This window comes from Octodon degus, unplaced genomic scaffold (genome assembly GCF_000260255.1).
Source record: "Octodon degus isolate 3935 unplaced genomic scaffold, OctDeg1.0 scaffold00140, whole genome shotgun sequence".
NCBI classification, from domain to species: domain Eukaryota; kingdom Metazoa; phylum Chordata; class Mammalia; order Rodentia; family Octodontidae; genus Octodon; species Octodon degus.
In genome coordinates, this window is record NW_004524716.1 from 4,430,257 (window position 1) to 4,445,440 (window position 15,184).

Sequence of the window (15,184 nt, forward strand, 5' to 3'; positions counted from 1 at the left end):
TGTTGCCTGCATTTTTCTTACGGTTATCCTAGGGGATTTAAAGTGGTATTTCATTGTGGTCTGAACTAGCATTTCCCCAATGAATACCTTTCTGTATGATTGTTGGCCATTTATATATCTTTTTTATATTCATGTCTGTTTAAAACTTATGCTCATTTTAAAGTCGGGTTATTTCTTTTTTACTTTTTTTATTGAGAAATAAATATGAATAAAACAGTTTCACAGCTGATTAATAGGACAGTTTTGATAATCAATACACTGTACATTGTTATCTTCTTAGTGGTTATCCATAGTACAAGAAGCAGACAGGATATTCTGTCCAAACACTGTTAGTACACCTCTTTCTTCTCTTTGAATTAAGTGAAAGTAGCTATAAATTTATCCTATTTTGTATATATAAATACAAAATGATCTTTCCTTTGTATCCTTTTTTTTTTGTCCTGTCAGAGGTGAATATTCTATTGGCATCCAAATACTATAGGTGTTTGAATTCAACTAAACAATCTAACACTGTCTAGCAGTCTATAATATCAGTGGGTTATCCTCAGAAGTTATTGACTTGAGCCTTTTACAGCTCATCGTATTAATATGGATTTACTTTATATACCTCATTTTTATACTTTTCTGCTGGATGATTAAGACCAATATATAGCAAGACCTATATAACAAGAAATGTAACTTTTGTATCTGATAAGGTCAGTCAAGTACTCTCAGGATTTATCCTGTAGCCCTGTACAGCCCTTTGTACATCCTTTTGTCAGTGTCTGACATGAGCAAGCGCTTATTCTACCGAACCATTTCTCTGGCCCCCAAAATACTTTTTTTTTTTGTGGAACCAGGGATTGAACTCAGGCCCTTGCGCTTGCCAGGGAAGTGCTTCTTCTACTGAGCCATCTCCCCGGATCTTAAACCATACCACTTCTTATTTGGATTTAACAGACTCTACTTTTCTTCTATGTATTTTTGTTGTTGTTACTGTTCATTTATTTTTTTAAATGTATTTGGTTGTTACAGGGTCTCACTACACAACTTGGACTCTTAGTGATCCTCTTGTTTTCAGCCTCTCCAGTGCTGGGATTACAGGTGTACACCACTACACCTGGGCTCTGACTGGCTCAACCTACTTTGGGGGTGGCATGTGGTACCAGGAATCAGACTGCAGTCCCTGCACTTGCCTAAGCTTGCCTAAGCAGGTGCTTTCATCCACTGAGCTATCTCACCAGTCCCCTCTGCTATGTATTTTTAGCATCTATCATTCAATAATATTTAGTAGATGTTAAATATAAAACAAGATGTGAGGAATGAGAGAGATGTATAAGAAACAATTCTTACTCTTAAGAAACTTACAGGTAAGCTGGGCTTGTGGTATGTGCCTGTAATCCTAGCTCTTAAGAGGCTGAGGAAGGAGGATTGCACTGAGTTCAAGCCCAGCCCAGGCTACACAGTGAATTTTAGGCCAGCATGAACTACATAGTCAGATACTGTCTTTAAAAACCAACCAACTGATTGGGGAGATAGCTCAGTGGCTTAAGTGCCTGCCTGACAAGCACAAGATCCTGAGTTTGATCCTTGGTACCAGGAGGAAAAAAAAAAAAAAGCAAAGACATATTCATTTTGGGGGCCAGAGAGATGGCTCAGTGGGATATGCGCTTCCCTGGCAAGCGCAAGGGTCTGAGTTCAATCCCCGGTTCTGCAAAAAAAACCAAAAACAAAACAAAACAAAAAAACCCAACCAACCAACCAAACAAACAAACAACAAAAAACTTACAGTTGAAATACAGAATGTGTACATAGTCTTTATTTTTGACTCTATATTGTTCTGTTGTAACATAGCAAAAATGATGAATATTATAAAAATAAAGAGATTCAAAGTATTGGAAGTTCCTTCATATTGGAAGAAATCAAGGAGGCTTAGTGAATGAGGAAACACTGATTCTGGAAGGATAGTTGAGGCAAAATAAATGCTTCATGAGCAGGGAGCTTATTCACTGTAGTCATTTCAAGTGGGTAGCCTATTAACTGTGAAAAGGTATTGCAATGAAAGCCATGTATATTGCCTAAAATGACCCTTCAGAATAATATGCTCCCCTTCTGGGAAAAAACTATACTTTTAGCAATCTTTTGTGGGTATATTTGGAATCAGCTATATTAAAATATCAGGAGATCAAAAAATAACAAATGTTTAAAAGTCCTTACAACTTTAATACTGAAGAAAATATTTTCTACTTTTTAAAATGACAATTTAGTCCTAAGTGTGGTTGTGCACACCTGTTATTCCAGGTACTTGGGTGAATGAGGCAGAAAGATTTCAAGTTTGAAGCCCACCTTAGCAATTTAGTGAGACCCTGTAGCAAAAGAAATTAATAGGGTGGGGAGATAGCTCAGTAGAATAAGTGCCTGCCTGGCAAGCGCAGGGTCCTGAATTCAATCCCCAGTACCGCAAAAAAAAAAAAAAAAAAAAAGAAAGAAAGAAATTAATGAGACTTGGGGACATATTTCAGCGATAGAATACTTCCATATCACGGGCAAGGCCCTGGTTCAATCCTCAATACCATAAATAAATCAACAAATAGTTTAATATACTAGTAACTGTTATTATTGTTAGTAATATGTACAAATATAGTAGTCTTCTTTATTTATTTTAAATTTATTTGGTACAGGCTCCCTCTACACAGCTCAGGCTTGTGGTGATCTTCCTGTCCCAGCCTCCCCAGCACTGGGATTATAGCCAGCATGCCTGGTTTCAGTGGCCAGCACGGGTGCCCAGGGTGGGGCCTGCCTGGCACGGGCACTAGGGATTGAACTCGATCCTGTGCTTGCCATGCAGGCACTTACACTGCTGAGCTCTCCCCCTGAACCACGTGGTCTTTATCTTAATGCTTACAGGAAAGAATAATCACTCCCTTTCCCAGTCCAGTGTCACGAAGTAACCACATTTTCAATAATTTATCTCCAAATAAATTTTCAAGAAAAATGTTCTAAGTAGAAAACAAGTTAGGAGGGGATCAGTTGAGGACTAAAGGCCACATAATATAAAAATCACTGTAAGAGTTAAGGACACGACACTCAGGAAACTGATTGTTGTAGGTTCGAGACCAGCCTAGGCTACAAAGTGAGTTCAAGACCAGCCTAAACTGCATAGTGAGATCCTGACTCAGACCAAAAAAAAGAAAAAAAGAGTAAGGATACCTTTTCATAATTCTTTTTTTTTTCCTTTTTATAATTCAACACATGTATTAATTAGGAAAAATAGCATCTACATTTCATAACTCTCTCTATAAATATATGAAATATAATTTTCAAAAATGCTATTTATTGCTTTGAATTTTATATGTACATATTATTTTCTTACATTTTTTTCTTTCCTTTTTCTTTTAGAGTGTAAAACTCCAGAGTTCCAAACCAGGTAAAAATTTTTTTCTTGGCTTTAGATGATACTTAGTATTAAGAATCTATCTTTAAAAACTGCTCATTAGGGGCCGGGGAGATGGTTCAGTAGAGTAAGCGCTTGCCTCGTAAGCACAAGGGCCTGAGTTCAATCCCCAGTTCTGCAAAAACAAACAAACAAACAAACAAACAAAAAACAAAAACCCTGCTCATTAGAGTAATTCACCTAAAGAGGCCTCATGATTCTTATAATAAATGCTGCTATTATTGATTTGTCTCTGGTTTTGCCAGACTAGAAATTTTGTCATCTAATGGGCAAGGTGAAGTTAGGATTTTAAAATTCTGTTCCTTCATATATAATTTAAATAAATATTTCAGATAGGATCTTTTACAATTGAATAGCCAAAGCAAACTACAGCAAAAAGAACAAAGCCAAAAGCATCGCATTACCAGACTTGAAAATAATAGCACAAGCTATAATAATCAAAACAGGATGGTCTTAGCATAAAAATAAACATAAAGACCAAGGAACAGAATGGAAAGAAATAAAACCATTAAGTCAGCCAACTGGTTTTCAACAAGGATGTTATGAATACACATTTGAAAAAGGATGGCATTTTCAATAAGTGGTGCTGGAAAAATTGGGCACCTACATGCAGAGGAACAACACTATTTATTAGTTAAAAAAAAAAAGTCAACTCGGCATGGGTGAAAGACTTAAAGGTAACACGTGGAATTATTCAATCCCCGGTTCTGGAAAAAAAAAAAAAAAAAGACTTGCAATTATGAAACTACTAGTAGAAAACAGTAGATATGCTTTAGGACATTGTAATGAGCAAGGGTTTTGTTTGTTTGTTTATTTGTTTTAATGACTCCAAAAAGCATAGGAAACCAAAAAAGCGAAAGTAGACAAATGGAATTAAATTTCATAAAAAAGCTCTGCACTGCAAATGAAACAGTCATCAGAGTGAAGAGACAAGCTATGAAGTGGAAGAAAAGGGGCCATGGAGACAGCTCGGCGGTCTAAGCGCCTATCTAGGCAAGCACAAGGACCCAGGTTCGATCCCCACTTACCCCATGCCCTGCCGGCCCCACCTTGGGGTTGCTGAGCTCGCTAGCGAGACTGGGCGTGGTGGCATACCCCTGTAATCCCGGTGCTGGGGAGGCTGAAAACAGGAGGATCACTATGAGCCCAAGCTGTATAGTGAGACCTTGTAGCAAATACATTAAAAAAAAAAAAAAGACAAAAGGGAAGCTAAGACAGGGGCATAATCACATCTCTCGGAGGTGAACACAAGCTTAAACCCAGTCTGGGCAACTTAATGATTTAGTGAGGCCCTGTCTCAAAATAAAAATTTTGAAGATCCTCACATATGTCGTGTAATCCAGAGGCAACTGGATAAAGGGACAGGAGCCCCCAGAGGACGCAGGGATGTCCGTCCTGGTGGAGATGGTGGTCGTAGTGGGGATCCACACCCCGGCCCCCACCCTACCCCCGTGGCAGTTTGACAGGAAGCTCAACGACTCCTTTGCTGAGGAGTTGAACAAGAAATTGGCCAACAAGGTCGTGTACAAACTGGGACTCTGCCTGCCTGTTCGACATCACCAGCCTGGAGGACTCCTGCGTGTTCCCAGGGGATGGCGCGTCGCACACCGAAGTCTGCTTCCCCTGTATGATGTTCCTCCCGTTCCTGGATGCGATTTTCATGGGGAAGATCAAGGGCTGCAGCCCAATGAGTACATGTCTCCCTGGGGTTCTTCGACGACATCCTCATCCTCCCGGAGTCTTCGCAGTAACCGGCTAAATTCGACGAGGTAGAGCAGGTGTAACAGCAGGAGACGGAGGAGGGCGCGCATGACCGGTACATGCACACGGGCGAGGAGATCTGCTTCCGAGTAGTGGACGAGAACTTCCTGGACACCTCGTGCACTGTGCCCAGGTCAACCAAGGCTGCCGCCTCCAAGGAGCCACCCAGGAAGGAAGCCCCGTACTTGCTCGTGCGATCCATCACTGAGCCTGGGATGGGCCTCCTCTCCCGGTGGACCAACAGCTAGCCTGCCTGGGCTCCTAACGACCCTGCCCCAGGCCTCGGAAGCCAGCAGCTGCTCACCTCTGCACCTCCTTGGGCTGGCCTGGGTGAGACGAGAAGCACACCAGCCAGCCCACCCCTCCAATCTTGCCTTGATCCTCCCCAGTCCATGCCTTGCAGTCCTGCTGTACCCATGGACTTCCTTTTTGCAGCTCTGGGATCGAACCCTGGCACTTGCATGTACTAGGCTCGCGCTCTACTGCTGAGCTACATCCCCGCATTTTTTGAGACAGTCTCTGAGTAAATGCCCAAGATGGCCTCAACCTGAGATGCTCCTGCCTCAGCCTCCTGAACAGCTGGAATTACAGGCATGTGCCAAACAGAGACATTTAATAAACAATGGCAGTACCAACAAGAAAGGGCCTCACTCTTGTCTCAACAGCCAATATCATGATCTAAGCTCACTAAAAGAATTGCCATGCTGGTCCACTGACTTTTGGAGATGACTGTCAACCCCACAAAGTGCAGAACCCAGGGGTGCAAGATTCAGGCTGGGCTTTGGGCTGGCTGAGTTTGTTGCTTCTGGCCCTTCCAGATGCCCACTGACTGGAACTTGAAGAGCACCTCCCTTCCCTCAGCATTTAAGCCAACCAAGCCCACTATGGACCCGAGGATAAGGCTGTGGGTTTCACTGGCCCCATGGCCATGTCTAGGCCCAGAGCACAACAGGAAGCACTTGTAGCACATCAGTGCCAGGGGCAGGGGGTGGGAGGTGGCAGCTCCTTCCCACCAGGGAAGCTACAGGGACATATGTGTGCAGATGGATTAGGGCTGGAGGTGACAGACTTCTCTTGCTGCAGTGACCCTCCCTGAACCCTGGAGTCGACAACAAACAGCACAGACACCCACCACTCTTGCAGCAGTCAATGTTATTTTTCTAGCAATAAAAAAAGGTTCTCTGTGCTCCTTCAGCCACCAGTCAGATATTCAGGCAGAATAAAACCTTCTGTAGGAGGAGTGTCATCAAAGAATAAAGTTGACAGGGAAAAGAAAAATTTGAGAAGGGCTAGGGCTGTAGCTCTGGATGAAGTCTGGACTGAATTTCCAGCACTGAAGGGGACCTGGGAAGCGGGGAGACAATAGACCCGTGCACACATTTCTTAAAGAAGACGTAGCAATGGCCAACAGGCATATGAAGATACTGAACCTCTCTAATCACTAGGGAAATATAAGCTAAAACCACACTGAAGTATCACCTTACCCCAGTAAGAATAGCCATTATCATATAGACAAAACAGGTGCTGGTAAGAATGTGGGAAAATCCTTATGATTCAGCTGGCCCATTACTAGAACTATATCAAAGGAAATGAAGCTAGTATGCTGAAGAGACCTCTAGAGCCCCACGTTTACTGCAGAACTATTCACAATAACCAAGAAATGGCAACAACTTGTGTCCATTAACTGATGAATGAATAGAGTGAACAGTGTGACACATGTACACAGTGAAACACTTCATCCATCAAAAAAGATGAGATCCTGTATTTGCAACAATGTGAATGGAATTGGTCTCAAAGTGTGGCTTGGTGGTAGAGCCCTTGCCTAGCATGTACAAGACCCTCAGTTCACTCCCCAGCACCACTAAATAAATGACCCCCAACAAAAAGCAATATAGACTGAGGTAGACGGAGAGTGTGTTAGAGGAAACAAATCAGATGCAGGAAGACAAGTACTACGTGTCACCCATACATGGAATCTTAGTTGATCCCATCGCACTTGTGAGTACAACGGTGCTGTCTCAGTTACCCTTCTCTCATTGCTGGGACAAATACTTGACACTCAAAATGAAGGAAAGAGAAGTTTATTTAGCCCAGTTAGTGGAGGTTTCGGTCCATACTCAGCTGGCTCCAAGGCAGTGTGTGGCACATGGCACAGAGCAGCCTTTCATGGCAGTGGCAAAGAGCAGAGAGCAAAGGGGGTGGCAGTAGCTCAGCCAGCTAGCTAGCCTCTCTCCTCTCACAATGTAATGCAAATTACCCACCCCAGGGCCAGTGTGTAGCACTCACGCCTGCAATCCCAGCACTGGATCAAGAATTAAATCATAAACTTCAGAAGCCACCGCATGACTACACGAGGCTTTGGGGGGGACAACTAGACACAAACCATAACAGGTGCTTACTGGACACTGGAGAGCAGGAGGAAAGAGAGATGGAAAACTTGGTCAATGGATGTCATTCTAATTACATAGAGGTGAGAAGCTCTATGTATAATTTAATTCAACAGGTGCACAGCAAGATGGTTACAGCTACCATAGACTGTATATTGCAAAAGGCTAGAAGAAAGGATTTTTTTCATCATAAATAAATGACAGATATTTGAGAAGGCATGTTTAATCTGATTTAAACATTATATAATGCATATATGTAATTTTTCTTTTTTTATGTATTTAGTACAGAGTCTCACTATGCAGTGTGGACTTGTAGTGACCCTCCTCTTTTCAGCCTCCCCAGCGCTGGGACCACCACACCTGGGGCAGGGGGTGGCACAGCATGTGTTGCTGGGGAGGCTGTAGTCAACTGAGCCATCTCACTGGCCCTGATTACATGAATTGAAACATCATATACTATGTCATTAATATATTTAAGTTTTAGGTTTTTATGTATCAACTTGTTTTGTATTTTCTTGTTAATTTTACTTGAGGTAATAACTGAAGTATAATTTAATTCAACAGGAAATATCACAGTCGAAGGAACAACAGAAAAAAACTCTTTAATTTAAAGCCAAACATTCTTTCCAGGGTGCAGCACTCTGACATTTTCAGATTGACAACAGGATGAGTTGTTTCCATGAAACCAAATCATGAGTCTGGTCTGCCTTTGAAGCAGTCTGCACCTTGTTTCCATCTCTCAGGCTCAGGGAACAATGCTGGTGGCCTTCCTTAGAGTCAGGTGGCCAATGATGACAGCGGAGGGCAGCCTCCGAATGTAGGAAAACTCTGTGAAGGCGCTGAAGCCCAGCTTGTGCAGAGGGTCTGTGTAGTTCACAAGGAGGCTGGAGACAGCAGAGTGCTTGTTAGCTGGTTTAAGGATGGCGGCGCACCCACACTGCCGGCTGCACAGCCAGCGCCTGATGGTATCTTTTTCTTCTTTCTGGCGCCACATCCCTCCGCTGCTGCTGCTGCTGCTGCTGCTGCTGCTGCTGCTGCTGCTGCTGCTGCTGCCGCCAGAAGGGCTGGCAGGCCTCTTCTTGCTATTCTGAGCTAACCCTGGAATGGAAGGGGCAGCCGCAGTTGGGATTTGAGCCGCCATCCTACGCTGTTTTCCTCTTGTTCCCCTCCCCTTTCTCAGTGCAGGACTCTGTTTGTTTTTTGGAGACAGGATTTGCTATGTAGTTCAGACTGGTCTTGAATTTGTTTATGTGGTCCAAGGTGGCCTTGAACTCAGGGTGATCTTGCTGCCTCAGCCTCCTAAATGCTGAGATTACAGGTGTGCCCCACCATGCTTGGCTTCGTGCATCAATTAAAAATAAATTTAATTAACACATTTAGCAGCATTTCCATCATGTAGATTTTATGATTAACAGATTCTAAGAAGTTACTTCTGGCCACTTGGTGTTTAGACTTGTCATTACATTACTAGTACTTTTTTGAGCAGGGTCCTGCTGTGCAGTTCAGGCTGGTCTTGAGTTCATTTTGTAGCCCAGACAGGTCTCACATTTGTGACGATCCTCTTGGCTCAGCCTCCTGAGTGCTGGGATTACTGGCGTGTGCCACCATGCCCGCCTCCACATTTTTTTTTCCTGTAGTTTTAGGGAAGGGTCTACAGAGTGTTCAGGGTCTCACTGCTAGATCGGACTTGTAGTAATCCTCCTGCTACGGCCTCCCAAGCACTGGGATAATAGGTGCGTGTCACCATGCCCAGTCTAAAAGTCGAGAATGATTTTTTTTTTTGGCTGGCTCGGGCTGCCTGAAGGGCGGGTCTGGTAAGGCAGGTAGAGGTGGGGATCCAACGTGGTATCCTGGGCCTGACTGTATTTGCATGCGCAGGCGCTTAACTGAGCTAACCGGCAGGCCCTCTTGCCTCCACGTTTCTATTATTTTCCTAAACTCTGCTTATTTTATATATACTGAGCAACAGTTATATTACTAAAAACAAATATATAATATACATTGTAGAGAACTGGCTTTAGAATCAGGTTTTAATACTAGACTTTATTTTAAAAAATCGTTATTTATTATGTGGTACGGGGTCTGGCTACACAGCTTGGACTCATAGTGGTCCTCTTGTCTCAGCCTCCCCAGTGCTGGGATTACAGACATCCATCACCACACTTGGTTTCAGTGGCCAGCGTGGCATGTGGGGATTTAATCCAGGTCCTTGTGCTTGCCAGGCAGGTGCTTAGACCATGGAGCTCTCTCTCCAACCCTATAATCAGGTTTTAATTAAAACATGTGTATCACAAATTATCAAAATGTATAACCTTGCTTAAATATATACTCTAAATTGTCGATTGTTCTCATTATAAGGATATTAAAACCACTTAGAAGACTTTTGTGAGGATTGATAATATGCTTTTTTATGTATTTAGTACAGGGTCTACAGGGTCTCACTACACAGATTGGACTAGTCATCATTCTCCTGTTTTTCAGTCTCCCAAGTGCTGGGATTACAGGCACGCGCCACCACACCCAGTTTCACATTTTTATTTTATTTTATTTTATTTTATTTTATTTTTGGCAGAACCGGGGATTGAACTCAGGCCCCTGTGCTTGCCAGGCAAGCGCTTATTCTACTGAGCCATCTCCCCAGCCCCCATACACCCAGTTTCAATTACTGTCTCAGCATGTCCTGGGGGCACGGCCAGCACGTCACACTGGGGATTGAACCAGGTCCCTGCGCTCTGCCTGAGCAGGCGCTTTAATCTGCTGAGCTATCTGGCCGGCCCTTTATGTTACTTTTATTGAAAAAGAAGTTCTACTTTGTGAGACAGAGAAAATAAATTGTGTAGATAAAAACATGAAAATATACTGACGGACTTTAAAAGGGAGTCAGATGAAATATCCAGGATGGGCAAATTCATAAAGACAGAAATTAGATTAATGGTTGCCAGTGGGTAGGCGAAAGAGAGAGTAGAGAAATCTTACTGAGCTGGGCATGGTGGTGTAAGCCTGCAATCCGAGCACTTGAGAGAATAGAGCAGGAGCATCCCAGCAAGGTTGAGGACAGCCGACATAGCGAGTTCAAAACCAGCCTAAACTTCACAGCAAGACTCTGTCTCAGAAAACAAAACACAACACAGAAAAACAAAATACAGTGATTACTTAAGGGTACAGAGTTTCCTTTCAGGGTGATACAAATATTTTGGAATTATATAGTGGTAATGATTATACATACTATGAATATGCTATTGTCATTAATGGTAATGTATTTTACAACACACATAAAGGTAGGCAGAGGAACTAAGATTGAATGCAGTAAATAATAGAAGTGTGAATCCCTGAATAAAGGAGTATTAAGATGAAATGGGTCAGATATGGTAGTGTGTGGCTGTAATCCCTGCACAGGAGGAGGCTGAGGCAGAACAATAGCAATCTCAAATTCCATCTAATTTAGTGAGATTCTGTCTCAAAACAAAACAATTTAAAGGTACAGCTCAATAATAGAGCACTCTTAGGTTTGATTCCCCAGTATCACCAAAACCCCACAACCAGATGAAATGGTATTTTAGGAAGATACCTGCTAGGATATTGTTACTGACAGCTTTAGTTCTCAGAATATTTCTTAACAGCAAATTGAAAGATAATAAGTACTTCAGTGAAGTTATATCAAATATTTATTAAATGCCTATTATATCTCAGTTACTGTATTAGGTGCTGGAAATTACTACTGTCCTTTTGTATATTACCTAGCATATAAGAAATAAGAAAACTTGAGGCCAGGCATGATGGCACATGCCTAGAAACTCAACACTCTGGGAGGCTGAGGTAGGATAACTGCAAGGTTGAACCCAGCCTGGGCAATTTAGTGGCTTAGCAAGATCATGTTACAAAATAAAAATTTAAAAAATGGTTGATGGTGTAGTTCACTGTGAAGGCCCTGGGCTCAATTCCCAGTACAAAAGAAAGGAAGGAAAAAAGGAAAGAGGGAAAAAAGGAAAAAAGGAAGGAAGGAAGGAAGAAATAAAACTTGCTTTATAGACAAATTCTAAGACTTAAAAAGTAGCAAAACTCTAGTATTTAAATGCATTTTCAAAAAATGCACTTTCATTTTTTCAAAAGGCATTAATATACTGTAAAATAATACTCAGCATTGTGTGATAAGAAACTTAGGTCAACAGAACATCTTTTGTGTCTTTAGTTTACATCATGGTAAAACAGCTCCATTAAAAATATTAATCATGGTCCTTCGGTTTATGAGCATGGTGACTGAGTGTCCATGTCATATGCATGAGATGTACCTCCCACAAACCTTGTTATGATGCGGCATCTTACCCATTTGACTTGAAAAAAATAAAAGATTAATCATGGCTGGGCAGGGTGGTGTGTGTTTGTCATTCTCAGCCTCGGGAGGCTAAGGCTCGAGGATTGTTGCAAGTTTGAGACCAGCCTGGGCTACAAAGTGAGCTCACGGCCAGCCTGAACTCCATAGTGAGACTCTGTGCCAAAAAGACCAAAAGAAAAAAAACATGGAAAATTTCAAACATACATTTTAAATCTACCATATTATAATGTCAATAAAATTAATAACTCCTTAAGATTATTTAATACTTAGGCTTGTTCAACTTTCTCCAGTTGCCTTATAAATGCCTTTTTATAGTTGATTTATCTGGATTCAAACTTAACATACTGTATTTTTTTTATTATTAATGTATTTGGTTGTTGCAGGGTCTCTCTATGCAGCTCGAACTCATAGTAATCCTCCTGTTTTTCAGCCTTCCCGACGCTGGGATTACAGGCATGCACCATTGCCTATGCCCAGACTCTGTAGCCGCTCAGCCTGCCTTGGGGGCAGGGCTGGTGTGTCACAGCCTGCCCTGGGGGCAGGGCTGGCATGTCACGTGGTGCTGGAATCGAACCATGGTCCCCGCAGCTTGCTTAAGCAGGCACTTTAGTCCACTGAGCTATCTCACTGGCTCCAACATATTATATGTGATTTATATGTTTCCTAACACTTAAAATCTGTAACAGTTCTCTTTATATTTTTTTCATGATATTTGTTGAAGACAGTGGATAAGTTGTCTTTTTTTTTTTTTTTTTTTCTGGTACTGGGAATCAAATTCAGGATCTTGCACTTGCCAGTCAGGTGCTTGTACCACTGAGTTATCTCCTCAGCTGCAATTTGTCCTTAAGAATGCTTAAAGACATTCTGGTTTTGACTAACTGTATTCCCATGTTTTTATTTAACTGTCCCTCTATCTCTGGCATTTCCTGTAAAATCATAGTTAGATCTAGAAGCTTGATTAAATTTCATTTTACAGGGACTCAGGTCAACAATTTCCGACATTGCCAGTCAAGCGGAAGACCCGATACTATCATGGACTACTGGACTCTTTTAGAATATTTTGCTGAGTTAACAAACCTATAATATTCAAATAATGGAACTAAACAAAAAAGGGGATACAGATAAATGTCCATTTTGTATCTGTGTATTCAAAATGGTTAGGATAGGGGCTGGGGAGATGGCTCAGTAGAATAAGTGCTTCTCTGGCGAGTGCAAGGGTCTGAGTTCAATCCCCAGTTCTGCCAAAAAAAAAAAAAAAAAAAAAAAGACAAAATGGCTAGGATAGATATATAATTACATTCTCTTAATAAATAGAGGGATTTGTTCTAATAGTGTTTGTAAATAGGATATCATGTCCGTATCTTGTACAGCAAACAACCACTAGGAAGAATGTATGTAATGTGTTAATTATTGAAACTCTCCTACCAATTTGGTTTGAAACTGTCTCATTGCTATTTGTTTCTCAATGAAATTATGGAAAAAATATATAAATGGAAAAAAAATTTCATTTTATTTTCTTTGGGAGAACACATCTGTGGGTGACCTACATGTGTCTGATGAATTGTAGGCTTGCTGGCTAAAGAGGCAGAAGGGCAAAGGTACTGATGTGGCAGTTGTTGAAATGATTTTTTATTTGTTAGCTATAGTTTAAGATTTTTGAACAAATTATTGATTTATTTGGTACAGGATCTTGTTAAGCAGCTCAGGCTCACAGTGATCCTCCTATCTCAGCCTTCCCAGTGCTGGGATTACAGGTGTGCACCACTACAACCAGTTTTGGTGTTCCAGGGCTGGAACGGCATACGGTACTGGGGACTGAACCCAGGTCCTTGTGCTTGCATTTGCCAGGCAGATGCTTAGGCCTCCAAGCTATCTCACCAGCCCCGTTGGTTAAGATTTGACTAACTGCAGAAATTATGCAATGCCAAAAAGGGTCTTGGTTTATAATTTTTAATTAATGGATTTCTTTGATTTGTTGTATACTTTTCCCATTATAGTTCCACGTCAAGATTCATCTCCTTCCCCACCTCCACTCCCAGAAAGAACCTTAGAGTCCTTCCTTCTTGCCGATGAAGATTGTAAGTGGTAGTATGTACTTTCTTTCCAAAAAGTAATGACAATGAAACTGTTAAAATTTGTTAAATGTTAACAATAAAGTAAGACCTAAATGGAAAAGGTACAAAGAATGACTAAGATAAAGTATATTTTCTAACACCTACAAGACTTCTGTTTGCCTTAAAAAGCCATCAGAAGAATTATTGTATATAGATTATATATAATGCAAAGGCCTAAGAAACTATGCACAAAACACTTCCTCTCTTTTTTATTTTAAGGTATGCAAACACAATCTACAGTAACACATTCCATTAATTGTCCTGAAACCATGGAAGACTCAACATCTTCAAAACAAATAATGAAGACTACTGGAAAAAATTTCACAAGGAGTAAGGTAAAAAAAAAAAAGTGAAAGAATTTATATTTATTTATGTACCTATTTTGTGGTTCTTGGGGATTAAACTCAGGACCTTGCGCTTGCCAGGTAAGCACTTATTCTACTGACCTATCTCCCTGGCCCCCAGAAATGAAAGATTTAGAAAATATGCCAGAAGCTCTCTGTACTGAAGTTTTTTCCCTTTCCCAGCATTAATATAGAAAATTAGCATAAATATTTTGCTCAAATGAATTGATCTTACAGTAATCAAAATTAATAAAAAGAAACTAGCTAAATGTGGTACCACACACTTGTAATCCCAGCTACTTGGGAGGCTGAGGAGGGGGATCATAATTTCAAGATCAATTTATGGAGACTTTGTCTTAAAATAAAAATTAAGAAACAAAAACAAAAAACAGATGGGGGTGTGACTCAGGGCTAGTGTACCTGTCTAGCATACTCGAGGCCCTGGATTCAGTTTCTTGTGCTACCAACCAACCAACCAACCAACCAATCACACAAAAGAAAATACCACTCCATTAAGAATTTGTCTGTCTGCCTCTCTCTTTTTTTTTTTTTTTTTTGGCGGAACCTGGAATTGAATTCAGGCCCTTGTGCTTGCCAGGGAAGCACTTATTCCACTGAGCCATCTCCCCAGCCCCCAAGAATTTATTTCTCTCTAAGGCTAATTTATAAATTTAAAAATAGGCCCAATAAAAACTACAACTTGTTTATTTGTGGAGCTAGACAAATGGAAAGTTCATCTGGAGGGACAGGGGAGATCAAGAATGGTCAAAAGTCAGCAGACTAATGCACCTGCTTAGGCAGAGCTTAGCAGC

The 15,184-nt window shown here is 41.3% G+C and overlaps 1 protein-coding gene, 1 non-coding gene and 1 pseudogene across 2 annotated transcripts in view; all 3 read left to right on the forward strand.

Annotated features, from left to right (window-relative positions):
• Positions 1-15,184, forward strand: part of Ptpn22 (protein tyrosine phosphatase, non-receptor type 22) — a 66,517-nt gene that overhangs the window by 31,212 nt on the left and 20,121 nt on the right. Inside the window, exons 16-18 of the mRNA XM_004641692.2 lie at positions 3,379-3,406; positions 13,912-13,992; positions 14,248-14,363. Of these exons, the coding sequence (XP_004641749.1) occupies positions 3,379-3,406; positions 13,912-13,992; positions 14,248-14,363 (225 nt within the window). The remainder of the gene's footprint in view (positions 1-3,378; positions 3,407-13,911; positions 13,993-14,247; positions 14,364-15,184) is intronic.
• On the forward strand, positions 4,820-5,442 carry LOC105743608 (annotated as a pseudogene).
• LOC111812748 lies at positions 11,814-11,914 on the forward strand. Its single transcript, XR_002818163.1, has one exon. It is a non-coding gene; the product is annotated as a small nucleolar RNA U13 (small nucleolar RNA).